Source organism: Phoxinus phoxinus, assembly GCF_949152265.1.
Source record: "Phoxinus phoxinus genome assembly, chromosome: 6".
In the NCBI taxonomy this organism is placed as follows: Eukaryota; Metazoa; Chordata; class Actinopteri; order Cypriniformes; family Leuciscidae; genus Phoxinus; species Phoxinus phoxinus.
This window is the reverse complement of record NC_136881.1, coordinates 35886600-35902157: the sequence shown is the minus strand read 5'-3', so window position 1 is coordinate 35902157 and position 15558 is coordinate 35886600. Positions and strand designations below refer to the sequence as shown.

At 40.3% G+C, this 15558-nt stretch overlaps 1 protein-coding gene across 2 annotated transcripts in view; it reads right to left on the bottom strand.

Moving 5' to 3' along the window:
- slkb (STE20-like kinase b) overlaps positions 1-15558 on the bottom strand; it is a 36948-nt gene that overhangs the window by 4261 nt on the left and 17129 nt on the right. For both annotated transcript variants that reach the window (XR_013797919.1, XM_079614764.1), the window contains exons 10-15: positions 14903-15033; positions 13420-13543; positions 12522-12701; positions 10362-10491; positions 8411-8535; positions 8132-8323 (exon numbers count right to left, since the gene is read on the bottom strand). Coding sequence is in view for 1 of the 2 variants with exons in the window: in XM_079614764.1 (XP_079470890.1) it covers positions 8132-8323; positions 8411-8535; positions 10362-10491; positions 12522-12701; positions 13420-13543; positions 14903-15033 (882 nt within the window). In the remaining variant the exon portion in view is untranslated. The remainder of the gene's footprint in view (positions 1-8131; positions 8324-8410; positions 8536-10361; positions 10492-12521; positions 12702-13419; positions 13544-14902; positions 15034-15558) is intronic.

Sequence of the window (15558 nt, the reverse complement as noted above, 5' to 3'; positions counted from 1 at the left end):
ATGTCTTCAATACTATTCCCATGGGCCAGTCATTCCTTTTGGCTTGACTGTTTTTCAATAGCACAACATCTCCCACTTGAAGATTGGAGCTCTCGTTCTGCCATTTTCTACGGCCTTGTAAGGTTGCGAGATATTCCTTTCTCCAGCGATGCCAGAATGTATTGGCCAAGCTTTGGACTTGCCTCCACTGGCGACTGAAGAGGTCCTTTTCACCAAATTCACCTGATGGAGAAGGAACTACAGAAGTCTTTTGAGTGAGTAGAGTTGCTGGGGTCAGAATAAATGGAGCTTCAGGATCTGTAGATACAGGTACCAGAGGACGAGCATTTACTATGGCTGTGACTTCAGCCATGAAGGTTGTCAAAACCTCATGGGACAACTTTGATGGTCCAAGACCTTGTAGCATGGATTCAAGGATCCGCCTTGAGACTCCGATCATACGTTCCCAACTTCCACCCATGTGAGATGAGTGAGGAGAGTTGAACACCCAAGTACATCCATTTTCACTCAGATACTCTTGTACCTTTCTGTCTTTTGTGACTGGCTCCATCTTCAACTCCTTGCATGCTCCAACAAAGTTGGTGCCACAGTCCGACCGCAACTGCTTTGCCGGACCTCGAACAGCGAAGAATCTGCGGAGAGCATTTATGAAGCTGGAGCTATCCATCGACTCAATGACTTCGATATGTATGGCCCTAGTGCTCATACATGTAAACAGCACTGCCCAGCGTTTGGAGTTTGCTTGTCCTCCTCTAGTTCGACGTGAGGTCACCATCCAAGGCCCGAAAACATCCAACCCTACAAAGGAGAATGGAGGGTCCATACTAAGCCGTTCAGGAGGTAGGTCAGACATCTTCTGAGTCGAAATCTTTCCCCGCAGTCTGCGACACTGAACACATTGAAAGATCATACTACTGATGCGTCTCTTACCCCCTATGATCCAGAAACCAGCCTCTCTCACTGCACCCTCAGTGAAGATGCGTCCCTGATGTTCGACCTGTTTATGATAATGTTGAATCAGTAGTGATGTGATGTGACAACGACCAGGGAGAATTAGAGGACACACTTCATCTCTCCCAAGGTTTGCTTCTGAAAGGCGTCCGCCAACCCTGAGTACGCCAAAACTGTCAATGTAGGGGGATAGTTTAAAGAGAGGGCTCTGCTTGGAAATCACTGTGCTTGCTTGAAGGCATTTCAATTCCTCAGAGAAGGCTTCTGTTTGTAAGCTGTGGATGATAACAGACTTGGCCTTTTCTAAATCTTGAACTGAGCAGGGCATGTCACATATATGCCAGCCCCTGCAAGTACTCTTGTTACTATCCTGCTTGAAGGAGTGGGTTATGTGCACAAGTCTTGCTATTGCATGAGTCAGTGATCGCCAGCTTGAGAATCTTTCAAACCGTTTGGGGTTTAACTTCTTTCTTGCAGTATGTGTAGCACAAGAAGTGACTTGAGGACGTACTTCAATGTCTACTTCAGGGTTTATCATACCAAAGAGACCCATGCGAGTTTCAGGCAGTGTTGTTTTAGTCAAGAATGTCGGACCAGTCAACCACATGCTACGGGGAAGGTCAGCTGCCGAAACTGATCTTGTGGCATGGTCGGCAGGGTTTTGATCGGTAGGTACGTATTTCCACTGCTCAGGGCATGTAGATTTCCGTATCCTTTGCACTCTGTTGTTGACATACACATAGAATTTCCTGGATTTATTGCAAATGTAGCCTAAGACGACCTTACTGTCAGAATAGAATGTTACAGCATCCAGCTTGGTGTCAATCTCATCTTCAATGGTTTCAGCTATTTCCACAGCTAGAACAGCTGCACACAGCTCAAGTCTGGGGACAGTGATCTCAGGTCGCGGAGCTAGTTTAGCCTTACCAAACATGAAGCCAACTTCTACATTACCGCTCATATTGGTAACCCTGATGTAAGCAACAGCTGCAATAGCATTTGTAGAAGCATCACAGAAGACACACATCTCTTTGCTTTGTGTTTGACAGAGAGAGATAGTAGCATATGTGCGGGGAATTTTGACATACTCCAGCTCTTTTAATGAATCTCTCCAAATCTTCCATTCCTTATATTTCTCATCAGGCAGAGGTGCATCCCAGTCACAAGACCCTGTGGTAAGTGCTCTGAGCAGGAGTCTTCCCTGAAGGACAACAGGTGCAGCAAACCCAATTGGGTCAAACAAACTGTTAATCGTTGACAGGACCCCACGTCTGGTGTAAGGTCTCACCTGGTCTGCAACCTGGAAAATGAACATATCCTCAGACAAATCCCAGCTCACCCCCAAACTTCTGTGAACTGGTGGGAGGCCAGTGCTCAGATCTAGATTCTTTAACTCCTTTGCAAGGTCCTCTGGAGGAAATGCTTTCATGACTTCCACTTTGTTGGAGGCAATCTTGTGAAGATGTAAATTAGACTGAGCCAGCATTTCCTGGGTGGCTTTGAGCAGTTTGATGGCTTCCTCTTCTGTGGGGAGGGAAGTAAGGCCATCATCCACATAAAAGTTCCTTTCCACAAAGTGCCTTGCCTCTGGTCCATAGTCTTTCTCACCTGAGAGGGCAGCTCTCCTGAGCCCATATATTGCAACTGCTGGTGACGGGCTATTACCAAAAACATGTACTCGCATCTGGTACTCCAATACCTTGTTGTTTAAGTCGTTGTTGTCATACCAAAGGAAGCGTAGAAAGTTCCGATGCTCATTTGTGACCACGAAGGAATGGAACATTTGCTGGATATCAGCCATCACTGCCACACGATCCTTCCTGAACCGCAGTAGGACCCCCAAGAGACTATTGTTTACATTAGGGCCAGTAAGGAGGACATCATTTAAAGATACACCTTCATGTCGAGCACTAGAGTCGAACACTACTCTTATCTGGCCAGGCTTCTTTGGATGGTACACCCCGAACATTGGCAGATACCAGCACTCTTCATCATTCTGTAATCGTGGTGCCAACTCTGCATGCCCATTCTCAAGTATCTTATGCATAAAATCAACAAAGTGCTCCTTTACCTCAGGGTGTTTTTTAAGCTTGCGAGTCAGTAAGGTGAGCCGGTTGCTGGCCTGAAACTTGTTGTTAGGGAGGCGTTGCCGTGGGCTACGGAACGGAAGTGGGGCAACCCAGCTATTTGACTCATCCTGATGAAACTCTCTTTCCATAATCTTCAGGAAGACAAGGTCATCCATAGAGGGAGCTGGTTTGTCGTCATTCTTTGTGTTGCAAAAAACTGATTCACCTATGGGACATTCATCATGTATGGGCAAGCTTCTCTGTTTAAGGTTCAGGGTGGAGAATTTCTGTGGCTCATCATGATGGTTGAAACAGTCCTTCACATGCATACTGTTTGGACATGGACTCATGTAGCTGGGACGCCCATTTCCTAAAACATGAGTTTTGAAAACATCCACTGATGAAGGCTTGTGAGCTCCATTAAGGCATACATCTCCAACTATCACCCACCCAAGGGCCAACCTCTGAGCAAAGGGAGCATGATGTGGTCCGTTGCATTGCTCCAGCACCTTGTGCGCCTGAATGAGGTCTCTTCCGAGAAGAAGCAGGATTTTGGCCTTGGGATCTAGACATGGAATTTTGGAGGCTACTGATCTTAAGTGGTTGTGGTATTGTGCTGCCTCTGGAGTAGGAATCTCTGCTCTGTTGTTTGGGATGAGGTTGCATTCAATGAGTGATGGAAGAGCTAGGCATGTCTTTTCATCAAAGGACTCCACCATAAATCCTTCAGCTCTACGCCCTTCAGCCTCCGTGACACCTGCACACGTCCTAAGTGTGTAAGGTGCTGCATTGTCTGCAACATCAAACATCTCGAAGAAGGCCGATCTCGCCAGAGATCGATTACTCTGATCATCTATGATTGCATAAACCCTTTGTTTGTTCTGAGGCTCACCTTTCAGGTACACATTTACCAGGCAGATCTTTGAGCAGGACTTTCCACTGTTGTGATCTCCACACACTTCTGTGCAGGTGGTTGTAGCGATTGGGGAGGGAGGCAACTCTTCTTGCTCCCCGCCATAGCTTGTAGAGGGGCTGTTATTTTCCTTTTTTGACCAGGGTGCTGGGCCATAGTGAAGTGCAGCTATATGCTTGTCGCTATTGCATTCAGAGCACTGAATTAACACCTTACAGTCCTTTGCCTGGTGTGTGGTTGAGGAGCAGCATCTAAAGCATATGGAATTCTCTCGGAGGTAATCTTTCCGTTCCTGCAAGGTCTTTTCCCTAAAACCTCTACACTTTCTGAGGGGATGTGGCTTTTTATGTATTGGACATTGTCTGTTGAGGTTGTCACTTGTCTTGTTAGATTCATCCTTCTGTGTGGCATTGTCTATTTCTGTTTTGTGAACTGTAACCGGAGCTCTGATTGTCTTTGATAAGAATCTCTCACCTTTAGATGGTGCAACGGTGTGCATGCTCATGTTAAAGCTATGATCATTTCTCATGCGGGCTTCACAACGAATGAAATCGCAGAAGAATGAAAAAGGGGGGAAGCTGACACCATTCTCTTGTTTATAACGAGTTCCCTGCAACATCCATTTCTCCTGTAGGCTATATGGGAGTTTTTCTAAAACAGAGCTGAGGCCACGTGCAGTATCCAGGAAGGTCAAGCCAGGCAGATAACCTTCTGCTTTGGCTGCCTGTAGCTCAAGAAGTAGGTCTCCTAACTCTCTGAGACGTTGAGGGTCCTTGGTAGACAGCTTTGGGAAATGCTCAAGTTTGTTAAAGAGCGCTGCCTCCATGGCTTCGGCAGAGCCATAACATTCCTCTAGCCGCTTCCAGACCATGCTGAGGCCAATGTCTGGATAATGTATGTGAACCGACCTAATGCGTCTTGCGTGCTCAGTAGAATCAGGGCCGAGCCACTTTATGAGCAGGTCGAGTTCTTCACTAGGCTTAAGATCGAGTCCTTCAATAGCATTGCAAAAGCTAGACTTCCATGCCCAGTAGTTCTCAGGCTTATCATTAAACCTTGAGAGTCCACCTGTCAGAAGATCACGACGAGCCAGGAACTTTGCGAGTTCAAATACGTTTGAGTGAGCAGTATGAGACTCATTGTGATGTGAGGGTGAGTGGCTTGTCAATTTAATGTTGTGTCTTGGAGCTGATGCATCGTGCAATGCGGAATTAAACTGAGATGTGTTCCCGCCTGCATGTTTGACTGCTTCAGCATGAGTATGCATGGTGTGGCAGCTGAGGGGTGTCTCTGTGTGAGTGAGAACACGAGTAGGACGCTGTCTCTCTGGCAAGTCCTGAAAAGGACTATTCTGTTTGAAGGAATCGGGCTGTGGCTGGTCAACACAGAATGGAGTTAGCGGCTTGTGTTCAGTATTAGGAACAGAGGTTTCTGCAAGCATTGGTATCTGCATATCTTTATTATATCTATGCTGATCTTCTACATATTTCTTAGTCCTTTGCAATGAATCGTGTGAAGAATGATGCTCTTTGCTTTCAGATTGCTGTTCTATTTCCCCGGTATCCGTAGCTGTCTCAAACACTAATGCCTCTGCTGCAGCAGCTTCTGCTTCGCTTTCATGATGGAGAGCATTCAGTGTAGCCTCTAAACGAGTCTCCTCTACTTTAAGCTGAGCTTGTACTTGAGCTTGCTTCACTCTCACTTCTATCTCCTTTTGTGCATATGTGGCTCTAGTCAGTGCTGCTTCTGCCTTTGCACGAGCCTCCAATGCAGCCACGCTTGCTGCAGACTTGCCTGAATGTCTTGATCGTGAAGACACTGATCTGGTTTTCAGACTATGTTTCTCTTTCGATGACATTCTGAGGTGAAAGCAGAGCTTGAAATCCCATTCACTGATGCAGCATTCAACGTTAATTGTCTTTTTACTATTCTGCCCTCGTAAAAGAGTTCCCCTTCTTCAACTAGGCAGACAGATGACTCTTTCCACAAGAAAGTTGAACTGAAGCATGGATTTATTGACTCCACCACTTCTAATGCAAGTGAAACAGAGTAAAACTGAAATACAGAAAAAAGGGAGAAATAATTCTCTAAAGACTGTACATTAATAATTGTAACAGTTCGCTTAAGGTATAACTGAATATAATAAACACAATAATAATCTAGATGCATGTAACATCGTACTGAAAAGTCTCTCTTAATATCAATTTTATCCTAAAATTATTAGCACTAATTCCAACAAAAGATGAAAAACTAGTAAACGCATACTTACAGACAAAGCTTCTATAAATGATTGCAAAGATGATGAAGAGATTAATCTGCTTTAACCGTGTGACTGCTTTACATCAACTGAGTAAACAAGATGGCTGCAATTAAGGTCAGAGGTTACTTTCTCTGACAACATCAAAAATATACATGGACTAGCACCACCTAGTGGCTCTAAAAATAAACTACACTAAGAACAGTACAGTTTACATTTTTTGCTAGACCGACTTAAATGAGTTAAATGTTGTTACCTCAGAAAAAAAACGAGCACACTTTGAAATAGTCAAATTATCATCAGGCAGTAATAAATTATATTCCATATTTATGTGTACATAATATAATGTTATTTTATTATTTTAATTTAATCTATGTTGATTACCGGTATATGAAAAGTGAACAGCATGACTAGGATCATAAAATGGGTCAGAGATTATTTTGACCACTTTATTAAGATTTGTTTTGTAAAAAAGCCTTTCTTTAAATCGAATTTCATTTTGTATAAATTGTATCTTAATTTTAATCAATGTTTCATCAACCAATTGCCTAACCCTAACCCTAACCCATTAATAAATAAGAAGCAAATATAGCAGACATATAAACAGGACGCGGAGGCGCCCGTGCGATCTCTTGCATTTCGTAGAGAAGACTTTACTCTGTGAAAATATTTATTTATTTTTGTCCCTGTGCGTTGACTACGGACTTTAGCCGTTAAACATCTTTGTAGCATTGGATCAGTCTCCTTTCTAGAACAGCCAGGAGCTTAGCGTCGCGGCACCAGTGTCTTACATCGCCCATAAACATTAAACAATCAGCGGGTAACTCTGTGTAACTTAACTTTGTGTTAGCCTACGTGTCGCCATACACATCAGCATAAATGCTCCTGATAAATTATGTTATTAAAGCATTAACATTCACAATCCACTGTTAATTTAACATAAAAGCAAGCAGGGTGGTTTGCCACCATGAATGCGCGCTCTCTAAATAATTCTTAAAAAGTCAGTTCATCGCGATCTCATACATCTCTGTTATTATCAATGAAGCTGACTGCATAATGAATCTTTCATAATATCTTTTATAATCCGAGGATTTGCCAGCATGCAGAATTCAGCACTGAACAAAAAGTCAGTTTTGAGCGGTGAGGGGATTCTATCTTAAATGCTTCTGATTGGCCATTGCGTTCAAGAAATCAACACATATGTCTGTGATTGGCTACATCTCTCAACGCTGCAAACATGTTACAAATAGAAACTCTGGCCTGTAAATCGTTTCTATTTTGTTTTAGTTCTTCTTGTTGCATTTCTGCAACAGATTAATAATAATTTATTCGTTTTTATATGTTTCATTCATATATATTTATATTTTAATCGTTTCATTCTCCCGCAGCCCACACACACATAGTGAGTGCATTAGGCTACCGCCCGCGCTCGCACTCGGCCATCAAATCTAGTCCCGCGCCGCACGTCTCTAGATCACGGGCCCGGCCCGAGTATAGCGGGGGGAAATATCGGGCTCGGAAGATTGCCTTTCCAGATTAAATGTCTTTTCTTGGACTTGGATTTTGTGAAATAAATTTCTAAATAACTTATAGTCCGGTGCGACTTATATATGTTTTTTTCCTCTTCATGACGCATTTTATGACTGATGCGACTTATACTCCGGAGCGACTTACAGTCCGGAAAATACGGTACTAAAGCTCATGCCTGATCATAACCCTTCTTTTTTCCTCTGAACTTTTCTCTTTTGTAAAGTCGTTCAGCCATCTCTCTTTCTACAGTCTTACTTCAAATCTCACTCTCTTTCCTCCCCCATCGTGAGTGGACACGCCCCCTTACTGCTGATTGGCTACCACTGTGTTGATCCGATCCACTTTCAACAGCAGGAATCAGAAATCAGCAATCACTGCACCTTTAAGCCTGAACCCGATATGACCTCTGACCTGTTTGACCCTCTCACGTTCCAGTTCCGGCGTGACCCCTGTGTTTGTGATGCGCAGACTCTTTTTGAACATGGCCATGCGGGTTTTAGCATCACTGCGCTGGATCTTAGGCAGTCTGGTTCTCTCTTGAGTCTGTTTGCTCTTCATCTCCTCCATCAGACGCTGGTTATACCTGTGCATCTGCTCCATTTCCTGTAGAGAAACACACTCAGAGTTAAAGCAATACAGCAATAGCAACCGGAAGTGCACATATAAGGCTGATGTGGGAACTGAAGTAACCTTCTCGTGTCTTTTGAGCAGCTGGTGTCTTTGCATGAAGTACTGGTCTTTCAGCTGCTGCTTGTGCAGCTGGTGTTTTTCCTGTAGGTGGCGCTCTTCCAGCTCCCACATGGCGGCTTCTCTGGCTACAAGAATCAGGAAGAACTAAGTTAAATCAACTGAACTTTGTTTTTAAAGTTTGTCACCCTGTGTGACAAAAGCTAGCCCAGTACCAGAGCACATGGTAAGGTAACTATAGCACAAGTTTCTACCCAATGTTGTGAATTTAACAAAGCTCAAAAGTTGAATATCACATAAAACATTTGCGTCCCATGTGTTCAAGAGAACAAAATCATTCTTGGGAAATTCTAAATATCTGTAATAAAAATGGCTTTTTTTCCCTCTATCATAAATTACTTTAAAAGTAACAAATGCTGTCATGATATCTTGGGTTCGGATGCCTGATGTTGGGAACGCTTCTGGGAAGTCGTACCAAATCATTCGGATGACAGACTTTGGCTCAGGGATTTCAGACCAACCAAACCAACATTTGAGACGCTGTGCAATGAAATCGGTCCGCTGGTTAGTCCAGTTATCCAATCACATCCTCTGTTGAGGCAAAGTCACATGATTTCTCTGTTGCGCAACAAGGGATTTATTTGGGATTTATCAAATAAAATTGTATATCTCCCTCAATTGTACGCACAAGTTTTTTATGCACATCTTGGCAGTTGCATCCAGCATGTTTTTATGCGATATCCAAAAATTTGCATTAAAATAGGTGGATGGAAACAGCTTTTGCCAAATTGGTATGTGTTGATATTAAAACTACTTTAAATTATCGGATATGAGCCGATGATTGTTTTCATGTTATGGCTGATATTAAAATTCTCTGATGGTCTAAAGTTAAAAATAAATATAAAACTACAAGCAGTACTTTAAAATGCTACAAATGTATGCATCACAACTTTATTGATGAAAATGTAACTTGTGTTATTAAACTTCAATTATATTGGCATTGCCATTACATATTTAAAACAGTAATATCCTATACTAAACATAAACTAATCTTGACAAACTATATATCATTTGAAAGCTTACAATCTCTAGTTTACTTGGTCATATTTGGTGACTGATTTTCAAAATAAATTACAGAGGAGCCGTAATTTATCAATTTGCAACAAGAATATTTTCATACTCCTAAGGTGTGCTCAGACCTTTATTTTGAAATAGTGATGAACATGAAAAATCATGAAAGAATGGTAGAAACCTCAGTTTGTTTTCATGCCGAGAGTTCAAAAGATAGCATCCATTCAATTATTTTAGAAAAAAGGTCTGAAAATGTTGACCTAAAATTTGAAACACAACTTGTTCAGATTTTTGGCTTTGCTTTTTTAGCTTTTTTAGTCTACCAGGTTTTGAAAATATATATTTTATATTGTTTTGATGTTTTTGAAAGAAGCCTCTTTTGCTCTCTTTGTCAGCATCATTACTCCAGTCTTCAGCGTCACATGATCCTTCAGAAATCATTCTAATGTGCTGATTTGATGCTCAAGAAACATTTCTGTGTATTATCAATTTTCAAAAAAGAATGTGCTTGCTTAATATTTTTGTGTAAGCCGTAATAAAAACAAATTCAGGATATGTTGATGAATATAAAGTTCAAAAGAACAGCATTTACTTGAAATAGAAATCTTTTGTAACATTATCAATGTTTTTTTACCGTCACTTTTGAGCAATTTAATTCCTTGCTGAATAAAAGTGTTAATTTCTTTCAAAAAAAAAAAAAAAAAAAACTGCAGTGTGCAGTATATTAGATCTCTAATACTGTGGGATGTTGTTGCTCACCACACAAACAGCTGACTAGAGAGAATATTCAGAACTGCAAACACAGCAAAAGCTGTAAACAATCCATTGGGGAGGATGAGAATGAGACTTAAGGATAACATTGAGTGGGAATGTCCAGTCTGACCTCTCAGGAGCTGCTGCTTGTTGTTGAGGCAGTCTCTCTCGATCGTGGCCAGCTCATGTTTGTGCTGCTGAATGATCTTCTTCAGAGCGCTGTCCAGATCCTGCTGCTGCTTCTGAAGAAACTCCTGCTCCTTTAAACACAAACACAACATTAACTACTAGCACACATTCACTTTGAAAGAGGAGAGGGCACTTTTGACAGTGCGTCCTCAACAGAAAAAGTGAACCATTTTAGTCCACAAAAAACTGAAGATCTCCTCTGAAGATCTCGCTAGAGTTCTTACTAGATCAAGAAAATATGATCATATAACACCGATCTTATCATCACTACATTGGTTACCTATAAAGTTCCGTATTAATTATAAGGTATTGTTACTGACTTATAAAGCCCTAAACGGCTTAGCTCCAGTCTATTTAACGGATCTTCTATCGCCCTATAATCCATCGCGCTCTTTAAGATCACTAAATTCGAGGCTTTTGGTTATACCTAGGATATCTAGGTCCACCAAAGGAGGGAGAGCATTCTCACATCTAGCTCCTAAACTCTGGAATAGCCTTCCTGATACTGTTCGTTGCTCAGAGTCGCTCTCCCAGTTCAAAACTAGACTGAAGACGCATCTCTTTAGCCAGGCATTCATATACATTTTTTAATCTTACAGTTAAAGGAGAACTCCAGCGCAAAATTAACCTTTGGTCTAATTACACATTGTTACCTAGTCAACCGTTATCTGAGATTTGTTTTCATGATTATCGAATGTAAATAGTTTTATCTCTAAAAACAGTTTAGCCTATAACGCTAGTATAACGCTAGTATATTGGGCATAGAGTAATGACAAATAAAAATCGCTTGTTAATACCACTAACAAGGCTCAAAATAGCCCCACACTAACACGGTAGCATAATGAGGGTCCCTACCTTTAAACCTAAGCATTGAGAACTTTGTCAGTGTCCAGACAGTTGTCATTACTCTATGCCCAATATACTAGCGTTATACTAGCGTTATAGGCTAAACTGTTTTTAGAGATAAAACTATTTACATTCGATAATCATGAAAACAAATCTCAGACAACGGTTGACTAGGTAACAATGTGTAATTAGACCAAAGGTTCATTTTGCGCCGGAGTTCTTCTTTAAATCCGGCCTCTAGTTCATAACCGCCAGAGGAGAACTGGCCCCTGACTGAGCCTGGGTTCTCCGAAGGTTTTTTTTTTTCTCCATTAGGTCACCTGATGGAGTTTTAGATCACCATTAGGTCACCTGATGGAGTTTTAGATCACCATTAGGTCACCTGATGGAGTTTTAGATCACCATTAGGTCACCTGATGGAGTTTTAGATCACCATTAGGTCACCTGATGGAGTTTTAGATCACCATTAGGTCACCTGATGGAGTTTTAGGTCACCATTAGGTCACCTGATGGAGTTTTTCGTTTCCTTGCCACTGTTGCCTTTGGCTTGCTCAGTTGGGGATATTCAATTTAATTAATCAATGAATAATACTATTGATTAGCATTACAAAACATGGACGTTTTATTATTATTTTAATTTAATACTGTGAAGCAGCTTTCATACAATCTGTATTGTGAAAAGCGCTATACAAATATTCTTGACTTGACTTGATGAGGTTTAGTGGCGTGAGGGTGGAGCAACCTGTCACTCACATGAGATCTACCAATAGCAAACCACCCAATCAATTCCCCATGGACAAAATCAAGTCCCGCCCTATTTTTTCTTATTCGAGAAGCCATTTCAATTATATCACAATAAACATCACAATAGGGAAGAAAAGACTATCGCAATTTCCATTCCGACATTACTGTTGAAAAGAAGAATGAAACCGCCTTAACCATCTGTGTGGTTTAATACTGGCTAAACTCCTGCATTTGAGACCAAACACTGATTGTAAAAAGGAAGGAAAGTAAAGGAAAGCAGATTTCATGTCTCACAGCACACAGTCAACAGACATGCCGCTTACGTCCTGCAGGGCGGCGCTGGTGAGACTGTCATCACATGACCTACACATCCTGTGAGGTACAGTCAGTTAAATCACATGTAAACGGATTCTTATAAAAATAAAATCATGTTATTTTTCCCCCCAGATCCATTAGTTTGTTTAAATTCAACAGAATGCTTTTTCTGGAAAGATCCTAAACTCTTCCATACCTCTTTCTTGTGGTTCTTGAGCGTGCTCTGAAACTTGGAGAGCTCTTTGTCCTGCTCAGCTTTAATGCGTTTGGCTTCGTCTCGGAGACGATCGGTGTGTTCCTGCTCCAGGCGCTCGATGGTCTGTTTCTGCTGCCGTTCCATATTCTCCACCTCCGTATCATACTGACGCTTCTTACTCTAGTGAGACAAGAAAACACAGAAATTATAAAGCAGATCTACAAGAATAGAGCCATTCAAAAAAACTGAAATAAATAAAAAACAGACATGCATAAAAATATATATTTGAATAAACACCAATATTTTGCACCACAAATGTAAAATTATTTGACAAGAAAAAAGAGAATCTGGAGATCTTTGCCTGATGACAACCAAAGTTTAGTTCAAATTAATTCAGTTTTCTTAGCTAGCATAAAAATAATGCACAGGAAATATGATTGGATTGTTGACCAGGTTAACAGGCACAATGTCAGGTGGATTCAAATACTGACCTCCCCTTAATAGTCAGACACGGATTACACACTCCAAAAATAATGAAGCTGTTAAGCATGTGATGTAATTCGGTCAGAGTCCTGCCAGTGTTTCTGGGATTGGCATCACCACTAGTCTCAGGAAAGCAATCAAGGTTTAAGCACCTAATTAAAGTTATTAATGTAAAAACAAAAACCTTTAAAATAATAATCACATGAGCAGAGTATCTTTTGGTTGATTATGTGGATTCAAGACGCCATTTTAAAGATGATCCCAGTGAAGAGTTGTCTGATTGTATATATTTTTTCCCTGGAATTCAGCATTCTTTCCTTCTGTGTCCTTGATTGATATTGGACCCTTGATATGATCCCGTTTCATCAATGAAACAGCGCTTCCGATCTTAATGTCTTTGTTTGTTCTGGCTCACCGTGACTTCCTGTTCGAAGCGTCTGTAGATCTGCTCCCTCTGCTGCTGGAGTTTGTTGGTGAGCTGAGTTTGGGCTCTCTGCTCCTCTTTCTGCAGAAGTCTCAGTTCCCTCAGCTCCTGACGCCTGGAACACACACATTTAGCAATCGTTTTACACTGATCCAACAGCAGACTCACCTATGGTGTTTAACCTGTTAACTGTGAAAATTAATGAAAGCGTAAAAAAAAGTTATAGATGTTTAAGTTTACTGTTGAGCAAATGTACTGAACTAAACATTTTTATTTTATACAAAATATATATTTACAAATAATTTGGACTAGAAATTGCTTGGAAAAACAAAGCCATATGTCTAACCAAGTTGTTCCAAATGTGAAGTTATCACAAAATGTGTTATCCTAAAAGGCTTTAAAGCACCATCTACGCAGTAAAGCAATGTCCAATTTCAAAAAATGTTGAGTTCTGTCATTAATTACTCAACCTCATGACGTTCCAAACCCATAAGACTTTCATTCATCTTCGGAACACAAATTAAGATATTTTTGATGACATCTGAGCTCTCAGATTTCCTTAAAGGATCTTCATTTGAGTTCCGAAGATGAATGAAAGTCTTACTGGCTTGGATCGACACGAGGGCGAGTAATTGATGACAGAATTTGAATTATTGGGTGAATTAACCCTTTAATCTTTAAATCCACCAGCAAATGCCAATTTAGAAACATCACGGAGTAAAATGGTATTTTATTACTTATTCCAAAGTCAACATTAAACAGCATTCACAACCCATTTTACTTATGAAATGTGACATTTTTAAGTATAAACTGGAATCATGCATTAAGTAGGTAAATAGGATTGTTTTTTTTACTTTATTTACTATCATTACTTTAAAGACTATGACTGTATTTTCATTGCTTTCTTAGTCCCAGACTTTTTTTTATAATGGCAATAAGTTTAGGATAACCAAATAATAATAGTAATAATAATTCATAAATTGTTTTAAATTGAAATGGAGAAAAATCTGTTTAAGGTTGAAAACTGCTGAGCTTTTCTAAAAAAAAAATTAAAAAAAAGGCATTATCCAGTCTAGCAGAAAGCTTTCCCAGGCAGGAACAGGAAGTATTACTCAGCTTGATTTCCCTTTCACACATCTGGTGATGGAATAAGGGGCAGTTATCTGTAAAAGTTATCTGTACTAATAAACACTGCACAGGAAACTTTTTGTCGCTTTGTGGTATGAAAACAGCCCAACACCGCTTTTACCCAGCCGTGAGAGATGATTGGACACTTAAACTACCAGTCTGTGTGCATTTACCAAAACAGGTGATGTTGCTATAAGAATGAGAAGAGGCAGAAGCTTGTACTAGAACATTTCTGCCACAACATGAAACAGGCAGAACTAAAGTTTTACAGATGAATGCAAATATGATGCAAACATGAGGCAAACATGCAAAGTGTCTCAGAGCAGTTAAACAGCTGATGGCTCACCGGAGGAATCTCATCTCCTCGCTTTTGGTGTCATTGTCTGTGATGATCTTGGATGTCGTCACGCTCACTTCCACACCATCCACAATGAACTTGCGAGTCTTTTTCAGAGTTTTTTTCTGCCTCTTGTTGTCCTAGAACAACAACAACAAAACATTCGAGATGTAATACTGTGTGGAAATACTGCAACAACAAAATTAAATCATTTGAATTAATTCGTAGCCTAAAGATTCAAAAAGTAAATAAATAAATAAAATCAAGGCATGTCATTTTACACAAACTTTTGATAAATTAATAATTCACAATACATTTTTATAATTTTATAATTTATTTTAGCCTATAGATTTAAAATGTTAAAACTTAAACTCAGTATAAATAAATACATTTTTCCATTTTTCCACTCAATATTAACTAATAATATTTACAATACATTTTTAGCCTATAGAAATATTCACTAAATTAATAATTCACTATATCTATTTTATAATTGTAATATTTATACATTTTAATTGCTTAATCAATCCCTTTCCCTCTCTCTCAAATAACAGCATATAAATCAACATATCTAAAATGACGTTTTGGAATTAGCAACCGAGCCCTGATTGAGATGCTTAAGAAATTAGTCCCACACACAAGAGCGTTTTAGAGCGTTCACACTT